Genomic DNA, 23,482 nt, shown 5'->3' with positions numbered 1-23,482 from the left:
ACCGGCATCACGTATTTGTTTGTGGCACTTTGCCATACTATGAATTGTGTGTTGTTACTAAAGGATGCATTGGTATTTAAATAACACTCATGATTCGCCATTAGTAAACGTTTTCTGACTACTTAAATAAGTATTACTATTGAAGCATGGGCTAGTTTACTTTATGTTTTATATTAATATATAAAGCTGCGTTGACTTAGGCGTGCGACTCTCATCCCTGAGATCGTAGGTTCGATTCCCTGCTGTTTTTGTCAACACTCCCTCGTACGGTAAAGCTGAACATCGTGTGGAAATAGGCATGTTTCAAATTCAAAAATCAATGACGTGTGACCAGATACCCGACCAGAGAGAACAGACAGACTGATAACCTACTTGTCTATGAATTAAAAAATAATCAAAGTAACATATAAGGTTGTAGCGCCACTGGATTATTAATAAAGATTGTATATTTATACATAATATGTAATTGACTTTGACAGAAAATATAAATTAGATTTTTCACTAAATTCTCACGTCAAAGATCCAGGCTGTATTCTAGCAATATCCTCAGCTGGGGCTATCGCATATATTGGGTGGATAAGAATCCCACTCGTAATTGCAAATCTATTTGCTCCTCCGATATCTAAAACATAATATAGCTTGCGATGTAAATATGTAATCATATTCATATATATTTATGTTCAAAGAAATTTATTTCTCATTACAAAAAAAATGTATTTTATTTACATGTGAAACTTAATATGTTTATACGAACGAGATACACGTCGCCATCAGCCGTCCCAATTTTAGTCTACTGGGCTCATTCTGATTTGTATCTTTAATGCCCTTTTGAATTGGGTAAACGCGCTCATATTAAGAATTTTAGATTTTGATTTATCGATTAAATAATTGCAAATAATTCAAATAATTTGTACGCGGCTTCGGCAAGATAAGCAAACTCGCCGACGCTCGACGAGTATTGCGTGTAGTGGTGTGTTTGATTTTTAAAATGATAAGCTACTATGTAGAGAGTTATTTAATTTTTTCTAGCTAAATCGACATATCTATAATGTAATGTAGTAAACTAGCTATGGGCCGCGACTTTATTCTCTTGGAAACAAGAAAGAGGAGTTCAGAGGTTTACATCAGACATGTTTTTTATGCTGCAGGTATATTATATGCTTTCAAATCGTGGTCTATCAATGAAATTTGATAAATTTAGGATAAATACATTTAAATATACCGAAAAAGATTTCATTCGTTATCTTTGATAGATATTATTATATAAAATTTAAAGTCTTTCATAAATATATTACAGATAATTAGTCCCTTTTTTTTGGAGGGTATCAACGGGGCACTGACGAAACACCGGCTGTGCGCCGTGCAGGTTTTAATAATTTCTTAAATTTTGAAACACATTTCTATAAACTTACAAAAATTATGTTGCACAATACCAAGCCATGGAAATCGACCAACATCAGGCGAATTACCTTCTGGAACCTCTTGGATAGTGTCAGCGGAACACCTTATGTTTTCCCATTTCACTCCTTTAACACTATACACTGTAAACAATAATAATATATAGAACATTGAATACATCTTCTTCATCAACAATTATGCACAAGACGTACCATTAATCAAAAGGAAAACTATGTAACATGTACAAACCATTATTGAATTCACATCTTTGCAGCAAATGTGTGATATCGTGTTGCAATCGAGTTTACAAAATACGGTGTTTGTTATCTAAAGTAGAACATACATCTTTTCCGTGCCACGCACTTTTAAAGCGTGGGAAATTACTGCTTCGCTGGTTTTGGCACACGTAAAAGCTATATAAAAACTTCGTTGATAAGATAAAAAATTTGTATAAATAAAAATTATGAAAATACTTTTCCAGTGGACATATTGTGTAAATTTTACACATTATGTCTTCACGTGATCTATGTTTACAGTACAATGTCCAAGATGAGGGTAGGAATCTACCCCCCGTTCTAGAACAAAAGGAATGATTAGTCAACAACATTAGTTTAATCATAGACGCGGGTCTCTATTAAAACAAGTACCTAGGGGCTGGGAAAGTACGAACGTAACGCTAGACTAGAAAAGCGTACCAATTCTTAAAAGGCCGGCAACGCACTCGCGAGCCCTCTGGCATTGAGAGTGTCCATGGGCGGCGGTATCACTTAACATCAGATGAGCCTCCTGCCCATTTGCCCCCTGTTCTATAAAAAAAAGACTAGACCCATCACAGTGAATAGTCAAACAATACCAAATAGACTCTATTGAAATTAATAATAATTAAGCCTTTTTTATTCCCATATCCTTAAGTCAACCCTCATGGGTGAAGGCCTTCTCCAACCCTTTCCAGTCTCTATCTTTGCCAAAAGTCTGCAGGTCTCTGCCTGCTATTTCTATTAGTATAATTAGTATAATCAGTCCACCTTCTTTTTGGCCTCCCCACAGTTCTTTTCCCAGGTGGTCGCTTCTATTGTTTTGTCTTAATTGTACATCTAGATATCGTGTTACATGACCAGACCATTTCTTCTGCTATTGATGTTATTACTACTGATAGTAAACATTGTGATTGATTTATGTGAAAACTGTAGCTAAGCGAATTTCTCTACAGTGACTGTCATTTCTATTTGTATATACATAACATGTGTCAAGTGTCACTTACACCTTCCCACTCACAGTTAAAATCTCAAAGTCATCAGTAAGTTGGAGGCTGAATTATAGTTTGCGAGTTACAAAGAATGTTGAAACAACCTTGCACAGTAGAATTAAAGAGTGCCTTGAACTCATACCCCTTATTCGTCATAATCTTTTTACTAAGCAATCTATTTCGTTATTTTACAGCGTAATGATAATTCGACAGAGAGACAAAATCTAAATATTATTTATTAGTACCGTTTACTAAAGTACCCATGTGACTTATGAACGTCAATAAAGAAATACATATTAAATTTTAAATGATTCTAATTTTACATTTACTGCCAGTTCTCAAATCAAGGGCGTAGAACGGAAGAGAAGAACTGGTAATAAACTCTCCGCCACTTTTTTTTTTAATAATAAAAAAGGCTTCTAGACTTTACATTATTCATTTCCCATATTTTTTTAAAAGGCATTAGAATTGGTAATTTGACGTTACAAATGTTTGTTGACTTTTATTATTCAAACACAAATAATTGTCATTATGTTCCTAAATAGCCATTACCTAAGAGGCATTGCGATCGTCAGTAGCCAAGGAGGTCAAGTTACTCAATTATTTAGTGACGATGAATTGCCACTCAAAATACACGTTTGCAATTTTAAAATAACATAGGTATGTGTGTTATATGTTTATTTTTAAACAATTTGTATTTGTTTTATTGTATTTATAGAACAAATTTGCTTATGCCTCAATATCGCGCGTAAAACAATGCTATTAATAAACTACTTAGTATTAACTTAATAGGTTAAGTTTTTATTAAACCCATTTGTTTTTTATTACCATAGAGTTTAAGATATAATATAACAAAATGATTCTGAAAATTGAAATAAATTAAATACATCTCTTCGTGCTACATCGGTATTTATTTACAGAATTATTCGTTAAACATAAGCCCCTTATATAATTAAAGATTGTTGTTGATGTTTGTCAAGATTATTTTTAAAATTACACCAGAGTAATAAAAATTAAATATTTAATTATGGATGTATTTTGTTTATTCAAAGTGAGAAAGTGAAGAAACAACATAAATCTCTGAAATATTTATAACCTATTACAACCTAAAATCAAAAAATTAACACCATGTACCACAAAGAACGGTTCGGTGACCATTGTTCATTTAGTTAGTTAGTTTATTAAATAAGGATATGAAGAAAATTAGTATGGGAACAATAAGTGGTTAGACTGATACATATATTATAATATATTATATATACAAATACTTTACTTTGAGTTTCAAAATACGCACAAACACTAAGAAATTATACGATCGCGGGCGTAACTAATAAATATATTGGCAAAAAATATAAGAAAGTGAATTAAAATATTACGATTTCTCATGAAAATGTATGGAAATCGAAATATGTATTTCGAACAAGTATCCAGTAGGTAAATTATTAAAGCGCATAAAGTGATACCCTCGTGAGATATTAAACAAATAACTACGAAAATTTATTATGTTAATAAAAATAATCGTAAAATATCTTAGACTAAAACAAAATCAGTGTTTTCTCATCTCATTTAAATGATTTTTATTCAGTAAATTATCGTCTGTGGACACATCTTATCTATTTTTCTAAGGTATTGATGCAAACAGTGTGAAGGACGTAGAAATAACAGTGAGGAAAGAACTACAGTATACGTATACCACAATCATTAATTTGAAACTAAATTTCATTAACTAACCATTTTCAGAGCGTTCATAATGCCTTTTTATGAACGAATTATAAAAGTGGAGATCTGTCTGTGGACTTTTAACATTAACCGTTATTCACACATTCATTTCAAAATTAATCTAGGAGAAATAAGAACCATATGATAACCGTAGATACTTCTCATGAAGTAGCCGAAAATTAGCTGTCGCGTCATTGAACTAGATGGTGTGTGAATCCTAATCATGTTTTTGTCTTCTGTTTTATCTCTGGGAAGAAAGAAGCAAGATAAAACGTAAACGTAACGTAACTATACTTATACAACGAATAGGTAAGTATAGCAATACAGCGAGGAAATGCTGCCAGCGTTAAAGGTACACTGCCACAGGGACCAAACTTTTTAAATTCGTTTTGATTTCCTTAATAATTTTTATCATTACTTTGTAGATAAAACGTTACTTACTAAAATTATATCGCGTGTCAACGCTCATTTGACTAGAGATGCGTTTGACCAAATTAAATAAACTTAAACCATAAATTGATATCAAATAGAAAGTATCCTTTCATTTTTCGGTTTAAATTCTTACCCTAGAGGACGTTTTCAATTGTATTCGTTGCATAGACTGTGGTCTCATTCACTGATTAATCGGGCGAGGAAGAAAGGGAGATTAATTGCCAGGCCTGGGAGCAAAAGGCCGCCCGCGGTGAACCCCAAAGAACCTACTTTCTGATTAATTGGTACTGAGTTTATTCCGATTTAATGGCCTCTTAGCTCTAATTAAAGTAGTTCAGTAATTAATGTGACATGCCATTTGTTTTATTCATAGTTCACTAATGGAGATTTGTTTTACGTGGGCGTAATGTAAAATATATTTAATTACATAAAGGGATTTTTTTACGTTTTATACATTGACATTGAGATTTAATTGTTTTGTACCTATAACTGTCTTGAGTTTTCAAATGCATTGTCAATTGTCACTTGGCGGGACACACAAACAAAATTACCCAAACAATAGTGCAATTTACGCTGCATTCAGCTTGTTAGGTTTCCCTTACAAGTACTTGCTTTAAGAGGGGTCTAACTTCGTGAAATGAATACAATTCCAAGGCGTAGTTTACTATTTGTTTAATTGTCTATTTTTTAATCTATGTAGCCTAATTTTTAGGAACTTTGTTTATACTTTTCTTGTGTACAATAAATAATTTAATATACGTATTAATATTTATTGTGTGATGGAATATTTAATACTTTTAAATTGGTTGTAAAGATCAAGTCTAAAATTAATTAAACGTTAGATAAAAATATGAATCTAGCAATCTAGTGTAAACCCTATACGACTGAATCAAATGATTGACCTCTTCACCTCTCCTAACATCCTGGTCACTCGCTCGAGGCATAAAGCCAACATATCTTTGTATATTTTATGTGACTGGCGAACGAAGCCTAGAACAAGCAATTAGCCTATTCACCTTTCCTGACAACCTGGTAACTCGTGGGCGCTTATATAAGGAGACTAGGCTCACATTCCTGCTTGGAAATTGTCTGAATCTGGAAAATCTATAAGTTTTATTAATATGAAAACATTAGGTACAAGTAAGTATAGTGGCACTATTTAAAAACTGCGTACAACCTTGGTTAGATTTTCTAGACTATGCGTCCAATCTAATCTAAACTAATCTTATCGCCATCATAAAAATCGCCACGCGCTATCGATAAAAATCTAGAAAGTAATAATGTAAGTCGAACGTAAATTTTCTTTTCAACAACTTTCTGTTTAAATATTAGACCAGTGAGAAATTTAGCGCATCAACGTTAAACGATAGTTTTGTGTGAAACGCTTGCCATTGTCTTAAATAAACGTTATTTTCACCTCACCATTAAATACATTCAGGGTTATTATGTGTGAAAATAATTATTCCACTTATTATATTTCAATTAGCCCTACGGTCTCATAATCTTCATCAATGGCTATACCGGCCCTTGTGGGCCTTAGCTTCCTTAAGTATATTTCGCCATCGCAATCTATTTAGTAATTCTTGCGACGAACTTCGAACCCCTATTGTTTCGAGTTCCTTGCAAACTCCATCCCACCGAGGCAACCTCGGTATACCGGGTTTTCTCTCACCAGATTGTAAGTTCAGTAAGGACCTTGAAGTTCTGTCGTCCGCCATTCGGTGCACATGTCCCAACCACTTGGACCTGTTGCATTTTATGAATTGAACGATGTTGGCGTCGTCAAGGATGTTATAAAGTTCTTCATTGTAGCAAATACGCCAAACACCGTCATCACAAACATGGAATCATTATTGGGCCCAGGTTTAACCATAAGTGAGCACTGGTCGCAGCAGAGTCACCACCACCCACTGCACTGCGTTCGCTATATTAAAACGTATGTTTTAATCATTTGTTTGTATGTTCTTATTAAATTGGCCACAACGTATGGTACCGAATGGAGGCGTCGACCTCTGTGTCTGTGATGTGCATACAAATACAAAACACATAAAGATATGTCAACAAATATAGATTTTTAAGATAAGCAATTTTCGTAACTTAACAATTGTCACAAGCAAACAGAGTATTGTTTTTAAAGAATTAGAGAATTGACACTGAATAAATTCAAAACTCTCGTTAAACGTTAATTAATTAATACAGCTTTTCATAAATTTTTCGATTATTTAAATATCCTAATCCTTGGGATTGATTTACTCCAGTTTAAACAATTTGTACGACTCCAAACTTGGCGTAATTAAAAATGAATGGCGGAGAGTTTCTTGCCAGTTCTTGTTGTCCGCTCTACGCCTTTGACTTGCGAACTGGTAGTAAATGTAAATTTAGAATCAATTTAACGAATAATACGAGTAAAGTTATTTTGAGTTTAAGTAAATGAAAGTATATTGTACAGTGCGTGCGTGGCTATTATTTTATTTCAACTTTTCTATTATGGTGTAGCTGTGGTCTAGTTTATAACAATGTAAATGTATGTATGTAAGCGATTCAGATTAGATATTATGTACCTATATAAAATTTTGAAATAATCAGCTACCTTTTTTAAGATATTTAAAAATAGTTTAGAACCGATTTCTTAAATCAACGTAATTACCCTAAACAATAATATCAAGTTAAATAATAAACGCGTGCCAAAAGTGAACAATGAAATTTGAAAATTGTTAATTTATTCTTTTCTTATACGGAAATTATGATGGACAGATTTGAAAGTCACTTGTCTATTATAAGCAGAATCATCTCATTTAAATGAAGTTATTTCATAGAGTCACGGTCCCTTTAAATAGGATACTATAATTTTCTTTTTATTGGCGTTGTAATCTGTGCTTAATTAATGACAGAGTATATTTAGTTTTAAGTTAAAATGATGAATCATTCATGCTTTTAGTCCTAAATATGCTATAGACAATAATAAGACAAGCATTGGTAGTTTTGAATAAAGAACTAGAGATCTTTCCCGGCTTCACACGGCAGGTCATTGGTAAAATAAAATAACGGTTAAGCTATCTAAGGCTCATACCGGCTGTTGTTGTTGTAGTATAGATAAATAACCTAGCATCTCATAGATCCAAGGCGCCACCCAAACGCTTACGAAAAAATTCATTCAAATCCGAATTATATCTATAAAGATATGTTCCCGTAACACACAAAAGGGCACCGACAGACACACTTCTGCACCTGTTATACTGATGTCTCTTTAGTTAGAACAGCCTTCTGAGCCTAACACACAGATCACCCAGGCCATCATTTGTAATAATATAATAAAGTTTAGAAAAAAGTCAAATTAAGCGTGATACATTTTTATTTTTTTACTAACTAAAATCTACTTAAACGTAATGAATACTTAATAATCTTTATTAGCTCAAATAAAACCCAATATAAAGATAAAAAATACTTCTGTTAGTTCTACATACCTATAACCCCGTCTTTCGTTATCTAAAGATTATTTCAACGTGTGCCATTTAATAGACAAGAGACCCTTTTTATCTAAAATGGTGTTCGAATCGTCTGCGTCGGCACCATAAAGAGCAGAAGAATATCCCACAGATTATGAAACATGTATTTTTAATTAGAAAATCGAATGTACTATCTAAAATGCGATATAAACGTATTTTTCTAACCACCGTCTTATCTATGATTTTACATAAAAACACCGTTTTCTGTAACATGTTTTAAGAATTGCTTCATTTTATTCGTCTCCGTGATTGAGTCATTTAGAGATAAATCAATCTTTTTGCATCTTAAATGTCTAAAATTTAAGAGTTAAGCCTTAAAACGATAAATTATTGTGTGAAGTATAACAGAAGTCGTAAAATGTTTGGAATGAAGCAATAAATCGATTGTGTCTTGAATTTTTATATCTTATTAATATTTTCGGAGATACTTATTAAGATCTCAATTCAGGCTAAGTCACAGATATGTAAAACTAAGTACATACTGTACATAGTTTTACGTATATAACACTTTGATATGAAATAAAATATATGACAAAAAACAGGTAACATAAACAAGCGATTTCTTCCAGGAAACACTAGTAAAGAAATAGATAAAAAACCTAAGGGAAGTTACAAGGAATACGTAACTATGCTAATAAAAATAAAATTTCAAAAACAGTTACTAAACTAAAATAGAAAAAAGAATTAAAAAACATTTACTTGCTCATGTAAGTAAAATATTAAACAGGATTACAATAAATTAATAAAATGATCAAGAATGGTCGGTCCATAAATCACGGAGATCTATTGCGATGGATACAAAAAGCTTTAAACTGAATTTATGTCTATATTCTTATATAAATCAAACTGATATATTTCAAGAGCTTTCAAATATACAAAAATAACAGTCAGACTAGTGGTCAAGGGAGCGATTCCACCGAGGTTCGAATCCCTGGAGTGCAATAATGGAGTTTCTTTACATGCTTGTGGGAAACCAGTAATATGTTTTTGGTAACAAGTTGGATTGTCTTTCTCTTTATTTTTACAATTAGGCTAGACTTGTCCTTTTTAGTAGTTTCAAAATCCCTTAAAATTGCCTAATTAACGTGTTTGAAATTTTGAAAAATAAGACAACTTTAAGTACGAACCTAATAGGGAGTTATATTTCATTAATGTCTAATTAAGTGTAAACACGTTTACAATTTATTAAATATTTGTATATTGGCATACCTAACGACGCGTGCGCATAATAAGTGTCACTTCTCTTATTTATAGACAATAGAAATATGTACTATGTTTGCAACTTTGTATGATATAATAAATGACCCTATGTTTCTGATAGAGTACTTTTTATGAACTTTTAAAACTTATATGATATGAATAATCCGTTTATTAGATGATGAGTAACGGATAACAACTATATTAACTCATATGTATTGAATATAACATTAAAAGTCTGCTGGACTGCTTTAGATAATGCTTTCTTCATTAGAATGCTTTTATGCCTGATTCTGCTATACTTCTTTCCGTCATATTAAAAAAATATGTTATGACAGCTTTATTTTATAGTATATGTTATAAACAGTCATGTCGATTTTATAATAGATGATATAGAGGTATTAAAATGTAAAAACATGACGTGGGCGTGGCAATTTATTACTTTGTCACCTACTATGAGGCCGAGAATACAATAACTTTAAAGATAAGCAACAGTATAGTAATCCCACGCATTCATTGTTTGTGAACTTTTAAATTGGGTAATTGGAATTGTGAATATTTTTTTGTGTCATCATGGAACATTACGATCTAGCCTAACTTAAGACTAATTAACTAATTTAAGTCTAACCTAATTTACTAATAAGGATATTTAACATAAGAAAGCGTCCAGTAATACAACTTACAGTCTTTTAAGGGGAAGACGCTCTATTCCTGTGTTCCATTTTTTTTCTTACCACTGTTTAGCACTTAGACTAACGTGCACTAACACTAATTCACTAATTCAAGTGGTTTTGTCCTTTTCAATCTTCTCACTAGGCCCGTGGTGTCAAGAATTACATAGATTCTAATTTTCATACATAAGTATAAACTGCAGCAGTTTTTTATTACTGCGAAGCAATAAAAATTATTAGTGAAAACATAGATTTTCTTTTCGTATCGCAAATTCCCAAAATGATCGAACATTTTCTTTATGACTAGAATGATACGTATGTTTTTACTAGGACTAATTAATAAAGTAAACTGTGATTGTAGAAATAATGATCCCCGTTGCAACCCCATTATGATATTATTCATGTTTAATATTGATATTTCATAATGAGCTTTATTTATTATACTGAGTTCAAGGTTATTCATGATATCGTGTAATAAACACGAAGGCCATAGATTCATATGACATTTAATCAATATTGTATGGGACCTTCACTATGTTCGATAGATCTTTTACATTTTTGTTTATATATTTTTTTTTAAGTTTAGTTATAGTTAGTGTTACATGTTTTTTTTATGTTAATTATTTATGCACTCATTGTACTTTACCCCTCTATAATAGCGTTGCCTGGAATAAATAGCTTGTTAGTGATAAGACTGCCAGTTGGCTTCCTATAATTTATGTTACCAGTTTTATTTTGTCATGTTTCATATCAAAGTGTCATATAAATGATCGCGTAGCCTAATAACTAAAGTAACCTGCTTTTTATATGTATGTATAAGGTAGTTGAAATAAATAAATGCTTATGTTACAAATTTAACACGATTTTTTAGATTTTTCAAGCATATAAAAACTGATGTTATTAAAGTATAATACATAGCTTTAGCATATGATTGAATAATGCTAAATTATTGAATATCAGTACTATTTCATTATATCTACTGATGTGAGTGTGTGGGTGAAACAAATGAAGAAATACCCCATGGCCCGCTATGAATACAGAGAAAAGTAAACCCCAGTATTACCGTTGTAGTATGCATAATTAAAGTAACCTTTTATCTTTAGTAACGGGATTTTGTTGTTCTTGTTTGTACATCATTTGTTAACTTGTCAGTTTGAAGGGGCCAAGTTGTAATGTTTCAATTTAAATGTTATAAAAGATGTATTATTTCGAATAAAGAGAAAATGTTAACCATTGCAAGGCACTGTTAAAAATAGCTTTTGATCCATTCAGTTTAGTCCACCTTATACTCTGCTATGGTACACACAGAACACGGCACGGCACTAAATTGTCACAGCCGATAATGGAGGCAAACAAAGGCAGATATTGCATAGCAAGAAAGTGACGGTAGACTTGTGGATCAATTTTAAACTACCCCCTTTTAACAATGCCTTGCAATGACCGAACAAACACATACCTACTTATACTTAATTTCACACATAGCTGATAAACCACAACACATAAATCAAAAAGTTTAGTAAATAAGCAACATATTATTTAATGATACACGTTAGCTATTACGGAATGTAAAGTAGTTTATTCTTTTTAACCTTTACCAAATTATCCGTTAATTATCCTTTAACAAAACCAACTCTGCCATAAGCTGTATTAATTACATCTTATAAATGTTTTACTAAACGTTGAAATAAACCTGTAATTGAATTAAGGGCTTGACAAAACGATTTGTATGTATTTTATACATTACCTGAATCAAGCGTCAAAGCAAGGCAAAGTGAAAGCTTTATACAAAAGCAAGCTTTTAAATAATGTATATCAATTGAATATATGTAGAAAATCGATACTTGGATAGGTATCTCTACTTTTTCTGTATCTCCATCTAGATCAAGTACCGTTTATAATTTACGATTGTTTATGGCTAATGTCCACATTTATAAATATTGTCCACATATATAAAAACAACTCACTTAATACCAAATACGTAGTATAACGTTTATTTTGTGTTTGAGACAGAATTATAATCTGATAAAACATAAAAAGAGACGCAATTAGTCCGCAAGCGTCCTGTCTCGGCTACGACTTGACATTGTTATTGTTTTTAAATTTTGGTTAGCATTCTAGTTATGAAATAGTTTTGGAAATTGGCCCAGTACTTTCATAGTTCACGGTAACTGAACGGAATTGAACTTTTTTCGGAATTTTAGGTTAATTTTCGCTTCAAAAACAAACCAAAAAGCTCTATTGTAACAAAGCTGTTTGGTGTAATAGAGCTGTATGTCTTAACGTATAAACAAAGACATCATTCATAAGTATTTCTAAATTAAAATTCACTTATGAGCGTGTTAAATTGATTCAATTTCAAATGTACACAACCTGCCTTCGTTGGCAACTAAATCGAAAAAAAATTATTTCGCCAAGAATTCGCCTGGTAAACGATTTGATATTCTTGTCTTAATTAAATCACAATTCGCGTACCGCGTATATACAATGTACTTAAACCATAAATACCTAATTAGCCATACTATAAAATGGAGAATTTATTTTAGCAATTATAAAGTTATTTCCTAATTAACGCATTATCGTCGTAAGAGTTTATTATCTCGTTAAGGGCGACTATGTATTTCAATCGGAAATAGCCATTACGTGGTCTGTAATTCAATCGGAACCAATTATTTTAACCGACGGAGAGGTTATCACTTTGACAGTTTGTATTGTTATTAGAATTTGAGTACGATGACCTACATTTAGCTTGAAAGCGTAATTCCAAGCAACTATGCTAAATTCTCCGAAACTAAGTCTTTATAATAGACTTAGTGATCCGTGCATGTTAATTATATAAGTAAGTTATGTGGTCAGGTATTTCGGTGGTATCGGTGTTGGCCTTGAGAGTGCGACTCTCATCTCTGAGGTCGTAGGTTCTATCCCCAGCTGAGCACCAATGGACTTTCTGTCTACATCTGACACTAGTTTGTACGGTGAAGGAAAACATCGTGAGGAAACCGGCTTGCCTGGGACCCAAAAATTTGACAGCGTGTGTCAGGCACAGGAGACTGATCACCTACTTGCCTATTAGATATCTTAGATATAGATACATACATCTGAGGCCCAGACCTATAAAGGTTGTAGCGCCACTGATTTATTTTTAAATAACCATAGTTCAATATAGTAACAGTGACAGTTATTAAGGTGATTTTGTCACCGCTTTCCATTAAACTGATACATAAAGGCGTAATGATCTTTGGAAGTTGAAATAAAACTGATTTAACAAATATAAACTTTTATTTATAACATATTAGTCTAGCAATCATATACAAAGACTGCTGAAAAGCACTCTATCCAATGTAATACATCCGTTTAGGAAGGGTTTTTTTTTTAATTTATAGTAATCGCGTAAAGACAAACAAAGGTAAATGTTTAATACCTTACATACGAAAAACGTAACGTCGTAAAAACAAAAAAATATCAACATCTGTTTGCATTCGATTGTCCGGCGAGATAGACAACGTTTACACCGCCATATTAATGAGAAACACGAGACGTTTAATTAGTGTCTTGAATTGACAAGATCTGAAAAGAGAACTGGAATCGAAAGTTCTATTTATCTTCTACTAACGAGTAGGTATTCGTATTATAATTGGTGGTTAAGTAATCTTAAAATTAAAACATCCTAAATCTAATTACATTCGTTTATATCAGACATAGTAACTTTATTATTTGAAGTTATTTCAATAAAATTTTCACTCCACTTTGATCCTAAAAAAATTTAGCAAAAATAACTTTTTAGAATGGCTTGTGTCATATTTTGAGCTTTTAAAGCTTCTCACAGGTTAGTCTCAGTTACGATGTCATAGTAAGAAGTTTCATATAAATTGAATAAACGATATTTTACTACCGCTAAGGTTACGTAACCTAAACGGCCTGTTTGATAGAGCAAAGATGTTGCGGTAACAGTTTTCGGCTTTCAATCTAACAAGAAATTTATAACTTTTAGTACATTGATCACTACTAGAAACCATTCTTTAAATAATGTAATTACCACATAAATCATAGACATTACCGACAAATTACTTTTTATCGCAGCACCTCGTTTTCATTACATTTACGGCAATATATATTATCTATGTAAATATACGAATAGTATTTACAACCGTGTTTATAGATAATTAATAGTCCGAATATTTGAATATCAAAAAGTTTCACAAGGCCTAATTATAAAAATTTAATGCTGACTGTTTAGCATAATGACTATATTATGGATAATTCAATCATTGATTCTAAACCTGTTTAATACCTGTAAATATATAAATGTAAAAGCATTTTTATGTCATCGTTTGGTTATTGCTTTAATGGCAATTTATTATTGCTCCAGCTCAGTATTACAAGTGAGAAAGCGATGCTTCGAGTTAATTTCTTAAAAAATAATAAAATAATTCAAATTCAAAATCATTTATTCATTTAGGTAACACAATGTACATTTATGAACGTCAATAAAGAAATACAAATTCAATGCTAAATGCTTCTAATATTACATTTACTGCCAGTTCTCAAATCAAAGTCGTAGAGAAGAACTGGCAATAAACTCTCCGCCACTTTTTTTAATCGCCAAGACTGTTCCATATGACATCTTTAAGTATTTATAGTTAATTAATAAAATTTAAAACCAAACATTCGTCCTCTATCAGCAGTAGGCAAGGTGAAATAGGAGCACGCACTTACATTCTCGAGTCGAGTATGATGCATGGCCAGCCATCGGCCCCTTCGCATTGCACTATTTTCATGACTTAGTCTAAAACAATCTTGCCAATGTATGATCCTAGGCTCAATTCGCAAAATAATAATTTCGGATCCATAATAATAAATGAAACAAATCTAGAAATTAAATGTTCAAATTATTTCTAGTAAGTCCCTAGACTATTCTACTATGGCTCTCATTCCTACAATACTTGATAAGCCACCGTATAGGCTGTATCACAAGACGTTCAAATAGCTACGAATACCACACTCTAGAATAATTAAGGACTTTCGAAAATGGAAGCAAGAAAGAAATCGTAACAGAATTAAGAATAAAACCTTTTTTTATTAGGTATTTAGTGAAAAATAAATACGCATTTTAAAAGGTTGGCAACATCTGCAAACGAATGAAAGTTATACATTATCTACGCAGTTACGTGACATCAGCTTCCTTCCGTTTCGCGTCGCTTAACGCAGTCCATGCATCTGTCGTTAATTAAATTAATTTATCGAGCATAAATAAATTTGAACGAAATACAAAATTCATTTTGAAAAGCTATTATCGATTTAAAATGTGTTCTTTATCATCTCTTCTTCTTCACCAAATTATGATAATAAAATTAACAAGTCTATAAAGATATACACAATTCGCTCCGTACCACTTAAAGTAACATTTTAATCTACCAAAAGTCTACCTACTACATATAATGTTTACGACAAGGTCCACTTTAGCCGTGTAATTAATTTATGAGTACTATTGTATTTAAACTAATAATTGGTTTAGAAAGATTTTTTTTTATTTTCAAATAGTTTCACATGTACTTCATCAATATATATATATACTAGCAGACCGGCCAAGCGTTGCTGTGGTTAAGGTTTTTGTTATATTACATAGTAGTAAACTATTCAAGGGCAACGGTAGGAGAACTTATGTGAAACGTTGGTACTTCTAACACAGCGCCATCTGTGTGAATTGTATCAAATAATAAACAAATGTTTGCAATAAAATAATAATGCGGGTATAAATTGAGATGTTAGGTATCCTATCTTTTAAGTTAGATCAAACTGCACACGGTGTGCAAATTTGATTGATATCGGTTCGGTAGTTTAGGAGTCCATGGCGGACAAACAACGTGACACGTAATTTATATATATTAAGATGACTTAAAGGAAAACAATACAAATTTAAAATAAAATAAATCAGTTTGTCACACGCCGTCGACTTTTTGTGTCTAAGGCCGGTTTACTCACGATGATTTCCTTCACCATTCGAGCGATTGTTAAATGCGCACATTGAAAGCCCATTGGTGCGCAGCCGGGGATCGAACCTTCCACCTCAGGGATGAGAGTCGCACGCTGAATCGACTAGGCCAACACTGTGCTACAAATTACTAATACATACAAATGAGTTAAAAGACCAGACACTAAAATATACAACTGCTTTCAAATAGGCAAAATAGTTATAAATGTCAAATTCATATTAAAATTTACCACAGATACGATAATTATAATGTCACCATGCATCCACATAGGGTATCATTACAATAGTATACAAAAAATCTGATATAATCTCATCAAAATTCCATCACGGCAGGTCAAATAACACTGGTCCGTCGTCAGAAAGACAATGAGCTTGAATAATGATGGAGACATAAATATTAGCTATAAGAATCGTGACTAGAACTTTCTGTACATATTGCATTTTACTCATTTATGAGTTCTTGGTAAATAGCGGAATACGGAATAACCTAGTCTAATAATTACTATTTATTTTTACAATGATTATTTACATTAATAATTATCAGGCGCTACGACCTGTTTTTTAATTTGTTGTATCGATATTTTTTCTTCAAGTTCAGCGCTCTGTGCCTGACAGGTCGTCAATCGATTGCCATAGGTCAAGTCGTAATAATATGACGCGTCATGTTGCGTGACAACTGACAACGGGTGTTGGACTAGAGATAACATTTCATTGAACGTTGTAATGGTAGGGGAGCCCACGATGCTAAATGGGGATTTACTCGAGCGTCGTAGAGACCTATTGGGATGCAAAGCTTAGATAAAAAGAAGAAAAAAATGTTATATGATAAATTCCTTTTCATCGGTGGGGGAAGCGACTATAGATTGTTAAATATGTAAAAAAAAACTGTTGCATGGACATCCTCGAGCGCGTCAGATATTGATAGCATCTATGCCCTACGTATTTTTAATAATGTACGTATGTTAATCTGATCGTTTGCATGATGCGGGTGGTTGTATTTAAGGGTTGAAAATTAAAAAAAAAAAAAAATTATCGAGCGCGTCAGATTTTCTAAGGGAGTGTTAAGTGCACCAAAAAAAAGCTCTCATTCACTAATCTGACGATTTCGATGGGACGCAAACCCACAGCCATTTTCTTAATTTGCAAAAAAAAATCGCAATTTTGAAATACTCAAGCGCGTCAGATTAAGATATATGTGGTTCATCTTTATGTTCTAAACGTACTGTCTCATAATCTGACGATTATCTAGAGGGATTCGCCTGATCTGACAAAAAAAAAATAGAAAAACGGTTCACCTAAAGGGCCATCCCTGCAACTTCCCGCTAATTCCATTCCTGGGCGCTTAAAATTGATATTTTGAGCTCGCTGAGTTCAAAGAAATAACATTTCTATGCATTTGAGCTCTCCCAGCTCGAAAGTCTGATAGAAGTTTCATAGAACACTATTTTTGGAATTTTCAAACCGCAATAACTTTTTAATGGATCAAGCAATTTTCACGCGGTTGGCGGCATTCGACGCAGTTTTATCATCCTCATAAATAATTTCAATTTTAATTGATCGAACCACAAATTTCGGAGTAATCCCGAAAAAACACTTTTTCGGGTTTCTTTCGTGTACGATATCTCTCGAACGAATCAACCGCTTTTGACCAGCTTGGTGGCGATCGACGTGGTTTTTCAAGCTCAAAGGCGGATTAGTTTTTGAAGTTGATCGATAAAGAAACCAGTTTAAAAAAAAATATTTCTTATTTTTTTAAGATTTTTCAAAATTTCTCAAAATCTATCGGTCCGAATCGGTTCAAATTCACAGGAAATGTAATTTTGAGGGAAATATTTAGAACGCCGTTTAGTAGATTCCGATCGGTTTAAGGAAATGTAGGCATCACGCAGCTGCACGCATTTAACTTTATCGACGAATTTTTGTTATTTCGGCTTGCGGAAATCGTCAGATTATATATTTTTCATTATTCTTGAATTATTTCCTTCAAAATAAAAAAAAAATTAGCTACGCTCGAGAATGTCGAGATGACGTTTTTTTTTTACAACTTTGTTGCCCTCCCCTTTTTTTCCGTCACTCTCAAATTGTCAGATTAGTGGAATATACACTTTTTAGGATGTAATTAACTCACCCTACCTTAATCTGACGCGCTCGGGAATTTCTGATGGTCAATTTTTTTTTACTAAACTGATCCTGTCTCCTTCACGTGCGGCTTTATATATGGGCCTCATATTTTGTGGAGGTACTTAACCGGGTACAAGGTATCCCCCTATATATTAATCTGCTGCGCTTGAGTAAATCCCGAAATCCCCTCTTGGGCTCCCCTACCATAAAGCTGCACTAGAAAGAAAATCCAATTTAGAGGTAGTTAGAATCCCACTAAACCTGACTGATATTAAATGCTATAATAAAATACAGTAAGCTTTGAAATTAATCAATTATTGGTCCTTCGTCTATTTTACTGGTAATATACTACGCGCAAGCATCTGCTGTGTTATAGTCTAGTAAATAGATCATAGTTATACCTTGAAACATAAACAAAGGTTTCCTGGATGAGTTAAAGTAACTTGAACTAAGTGGTAACACACTCGAAGTCGTTTAAAACATTACTACGCGCCTTCCAACCTTAAACAATTAATGTTTCGCTCAGAATCAACCAGAACAACTAAGCTGATGCAAGAATTCTTTAAAAGCCTAAATAAATTTTGTTATTTAAATTTTACATTTAAGGTTGAATTTAATGTTCTTCAACCATAACATCGATTATGTTAATAAAACAAGCCGAACGAGTGGATCCACAGTAAACTGAGTATTTTAAACAAAATTACACATAATAGCCAATAGTCTAGTCTAGACTTAATAACGACCGGTTTTAGTTATTTGTATATAAAATCAGTGGCGCTACAACCTCTTTAGGTCTGGGCCTCATGAATCTGTTTCACGATCATTTTTTAAATCTAATAGGTAAGTAGGTGATCAGCCTCCAGTGCCTGACACACGCCGTCGACTTTTTGGGTCTAAAGGTGGGAACTGACCAATGTTACGAGGTGTAATGTAACATGTAATGTAATGTTGTACAGCGAGCATTCGTGCAGTCAGTACGTCGTGTTACGTTGTTTTTCCCCGTAACACGACGTACTGACTGCACGAATGCTCGCTGTGTAACATTACATTACATGTTACATTACACCTCGTAACGTTGGTCAGTTCCCACCTTTAGACATGTCGGTTTTCTCACGATGTTTTTTTCGAGATTATTCGATTATTTATATCGAGATTCCACTGTATATATATAACTTGAATGTCAAGGGAAACGCAAAAATCGACTTAACGAGTTTTCAACTTAACAAGAACTTCGAGATACATTTGATGTAACTGTTGAAATTTCGACTAACAGAGGCATGATTTCTATCTGTATTTTTCGAATGGTAGAGTCTAATTTGAATAACAACTCAACTTAAGTTTTGTAGTATATATTTGTTACATAATAAAACGAATTACATATTTATTAATTAAACTGTACTTAAAAAAATTTATGTGTTCACTCATTGCACATGTGCAAATCATAAATAATAGATTAGAAGCCCCGAACCCGAACATTCACTTTGGGTTTTATTGCTATTATTTCGGGCAATCCCAAGTAAAACGTCATTACATTTTACTAACCACGACTTACGAAGTCTCCGTTTTGAAATTCGAGTTACAGAGTATAAATATGTATTATGAATACTTCGTAGGGAAATGACATTTTGTTCGAATTACAAAGTCGAAATACACAGTTTGAGATTATTTACGTATTTAGGGGTTTAACTACCCTTCCGTTGGAAATTTTTTTTCGACATACCTACTGAGGATTTTGACTCAACGAGGTTCGAGTTATAGAGACTCCACTGGAATTACAATTTAATTATCGGTATCGGATTTGCAGAGTATGCTGAATTGTGTAATTCAATTGTGTGGCTAATTGCCATTGTGGGACTTCACCTTCGGGTGTTCGTAAATTTTCAAGAGCAACATAGCCAATCATTTTTACACTGGCATTTGTCGCTTCAAATATAAAAAGAATTACCAAATACCCGTACTGTTTCCTACTATTCTGTAGTTAGAGAATATGAAGGAAATACATTTGCCAAGGTTTAAAAGGTGCATGCTTAACGTACTGTAAATACGTCAAATCTATTCAGCAGTCAATCAAACCATCTGATAGAGGCTGGGGTCGGAAGGGCGCGCCTGCTCACTGATCCGTCAATAATTTCTTATTGTTACAATACTACTTGGTACTCTCTTAGGTTCTAAGGTAGAGGCGAAAGCGCTCTAAAGTTATCATTTTAAATTCCCTACGAAATCCAGCTTTTTAAAGAATGTAAATATCAAGTCTAATATATCATTAGGTCAGCTTAGACAAAGAAACTATGGCTTAAGAAAGCTTTTGTTACCGCACCTATAATAATCTACTTTTATTAATACTTGTAAAGCAACTTTTGAAGAACACTAGTCAATTAACGGAGTATGAATCAAACAATTGCAGAAACATGAGGCCAAAATGAAGTGGCAGCGCTGGTTTATTCAATATCTTTTGACTTAAAGTACAGAGAAACACTTAAATATAATGGTTATAAAAAAATGATTATGGCTATCAGCATCGTTATATTAAGTGTTCAATATAAAGAAACTTGGATTTTCCTTCACCTTTTCTAACTTTAAAAAACGCTCTCGTTCATGGCATAATCCAGAAGGTGACTAGCGCAGATAAGTATGTGAAATATATGATCCAAATATCAGTATAGATCAAGATGCGTTGGTGATTGCTGCATTGTTTACCTACTTATATTTTGTGAGAAATTATTTTAGTTAGGTAGGCATTTTTAAATAGAGAATAAATTACTAATTAAAATCAAGTGTGGCCAACAGTAAGTGTTTTTCTGTTTGTCAGTTATAGGAAAAGATACGAACAAACATTCGTCGTGAACAAAAATTGTGAAAGTGCTTATTTTAGCCTGCGGAGATTTGCGTAAAACACAACCGGGTAAAAGATCTAAGCGGACAGACTGCACGGTGCTTTGTTTTACACTTTGTAAAGTATTTTTAGTTATATTTAAGTGTTTTAGAAATAAACATATCATTGTACTAGAAAATCCCGTGTCTTGTATCGTGTTTGTCGTTATATCTAATGTTTATAATGATTGTTGCAGTGATGTTGTGAGCGCATGGGTGGCGCGCTGCTGGAGGCGGCGGCGCGCGGCGACGCGGGGCGCCTTGCCAGCTTGTTGCGGGCGGGAGAGCGGCTCGACCAGGTTGACGAGGTAACTTCTGCTTCTTTTTTTTTAGTCTCCTAACCCCACTTTGGGCCCATCTTTATAAGTATTTAGAAAGGGAAGACTCTTACAGAGCATTGAGTGCCTAGCAGCCTAAAAGTATGTTGTTTCGTCGGAAATTGAACTCGGTACTTATGGACTACAGGTTCATTAAGCAATAAGTAATGAATCCTATAGCGACCACCATATACTATATTACCTGCGACAAAATGCTCCAAATTTGTTACTGGGCCTTCGCCTAGACTTCGTAAAAGCTACCAACGTAAATTAATACACATAAATACAGGGAAGATAAAAGCAAATCTTAATATGCTTAAAATTAAGTCAATACGTCCATGTAAATAAATTTCTCATTCTGAGAGTATATAGTAGTCTTATATCAAAGTAGGTGCGTCGTTTAATTCATGTCGTATGTTAAACTATACAAGCGCTGAATATCACATTTTGATGCTTTAACTAGCTCACCAGAACAGAAGGAAATGTGCACTAAAATATTATAAAGATACATTGTAAAAAAACTTTAGAGGTGTCAAGGGACACCCGGATGGAACGAAATTCCTTTCGATTAATTTATATGTTAATTGGTATCATAACAGTATGATAGATTTTCTCGACACCAATCTTACGACGAAAAAAAAAGCCAACATCACGAGGTGTTCCCAGGCGGTCACCCATCCAAGTACTGACCTCGCCCGACGTTGCTTAACTTCGGTGATCGGACGAGAACCGGTGTATTACAATAGAAAATAGCAAAAAAATGTCGTGACAACTTTTCGTAAGAATTTTTTCCGTCTAGCCCCCTTTCACAACGCGCGATAAGGAACTTCGTTCCAAAATCGTATTTAGTTTTCTCTATTAAAACCAATTTAGGAACAAATAAAAAGAACACACAATCCGACGGGTTGCAGTTTTCTTTTTCCATTTGTCCTCTTGCATTCATGTTCACCTGCCAATATAAAATATTCGCTTTCGTACAAGAAATCTAATTGCAATCTGTCGCAATAATCTTCGTAATTTATCACCTGATAAATTAATGTAATAAATGAACTAAAGTGGCTCAATACCATCTCTCAAACGCAGTAGCAATACATTGACTCCTTTATATTACTTTACTGGCACCATACTGTGAGCGAATTAATGCATGACAATTGCCACACAATTATAAACTTTATAGTTAGCTGTTTAAAACTCTTTTTATTAAATATAATCTTTTAAGTTGAAATACACCTCAATTCACGTCTCGTCCACACCGTCTTTGGCATGAATTCGATATTTCTCTCATAACGTATAGAATAATCGATAAATCAATGTGTCGATTAATAGATCGCGTGTTCTATCGGATACTAATAAATCTTACAATGTACGATTATATACTTTTGATTAATAGCTGTACATGTTTTTATGGTTTAAATTATAATTAACTTCATCGCTGAAGTTTGAGCTAATCATACATTTAAAACCTCTAACCTAACCTGCTTAAAATGTTCCGTACATACTCGAGCAAAAGTCATGAACATTTAATAATTTCTTGTGTATAATTAACCGGAAAGTACCTATACGAAAACAACGTTCCGCAGCACACGCCTACTAAATTTTTATTGACTATAATCTCTCCGATTACTTTGTTTTTGAGACGACATAATTGACTAAACATTCTGGTTCTCGACTGATTGTGAAGAATTTCAACGATTTGTCAAACTGGTATAAAATGTTAATTAATTTTATCGGGAACATCATACGATTTTGTTTAAAGAAAAAAAACTGTAAATCATTATTATCTTCTATTTGCGAAGACTTGCGGATTTATTAGCTGTGGTTAAAATATAAGCGTGTCGAGTTGCCGAGCCGATATCGCGGTTACAACGAAATTGAAGAAAAAGTACAAGTCTCAAACCGGTTGGGCCGAACTAGTTTTTTAATGATCTCTGTCTTGACTGAACTGCTAGATGACAGATTATAAAATGCCGATACCTATCCACAGATAGATTTGAAGTGAGCGCAGTGATAAATAC

At 33.1% G+C, this 23,482-nt stretch overlaps 1 protein-coding gene and 1 pseudogene across 1 annotated transcript in view; one reads left to right on the top strand and one right to left on the bottom strand.

Moving 5' to 3' along the window:
• Window positions 1-23,482, top strand: part of LOC125060728 — a 46,840-nt gene that overhangs the window by 9,927 nt on the left and 13,431 nt on the right. Inside the window, exon 2 of the mRNA XM_047665755.1 lies at window positions 21,348-21,458. Coding sequence (XP_047521711.1) covers window positions 21,363-21,458 — 96 coding nt within the window. The 5' untranslated portion in view covers window positions 21,348-21,362. The remainder of the gene's footprint in view (window positions 1-21,347; window positions 21,459-23,482) is intronic.
• On the bottom strand, window positions 22,109-22,221 carry LOC125061068 (annotated as a pseudogene).

This window comes from Pieris napi, chromosome 22 (assembly GCF_905475465.1).
Source record: "Pieris napi chromosome 22, ilPieNapi1.2, whole genome shotgun sequence".
Classification (NCBI taxonomy): domain Eukaryota; kingdom Metazoa; phylum Arthropoda; class Insecta; order Lepidoptera; family Pieridae; genus Pieris; species Pieris napi.
This window is presented reverse-complemented; position numbering and strand designations above follow the sequence as displayed.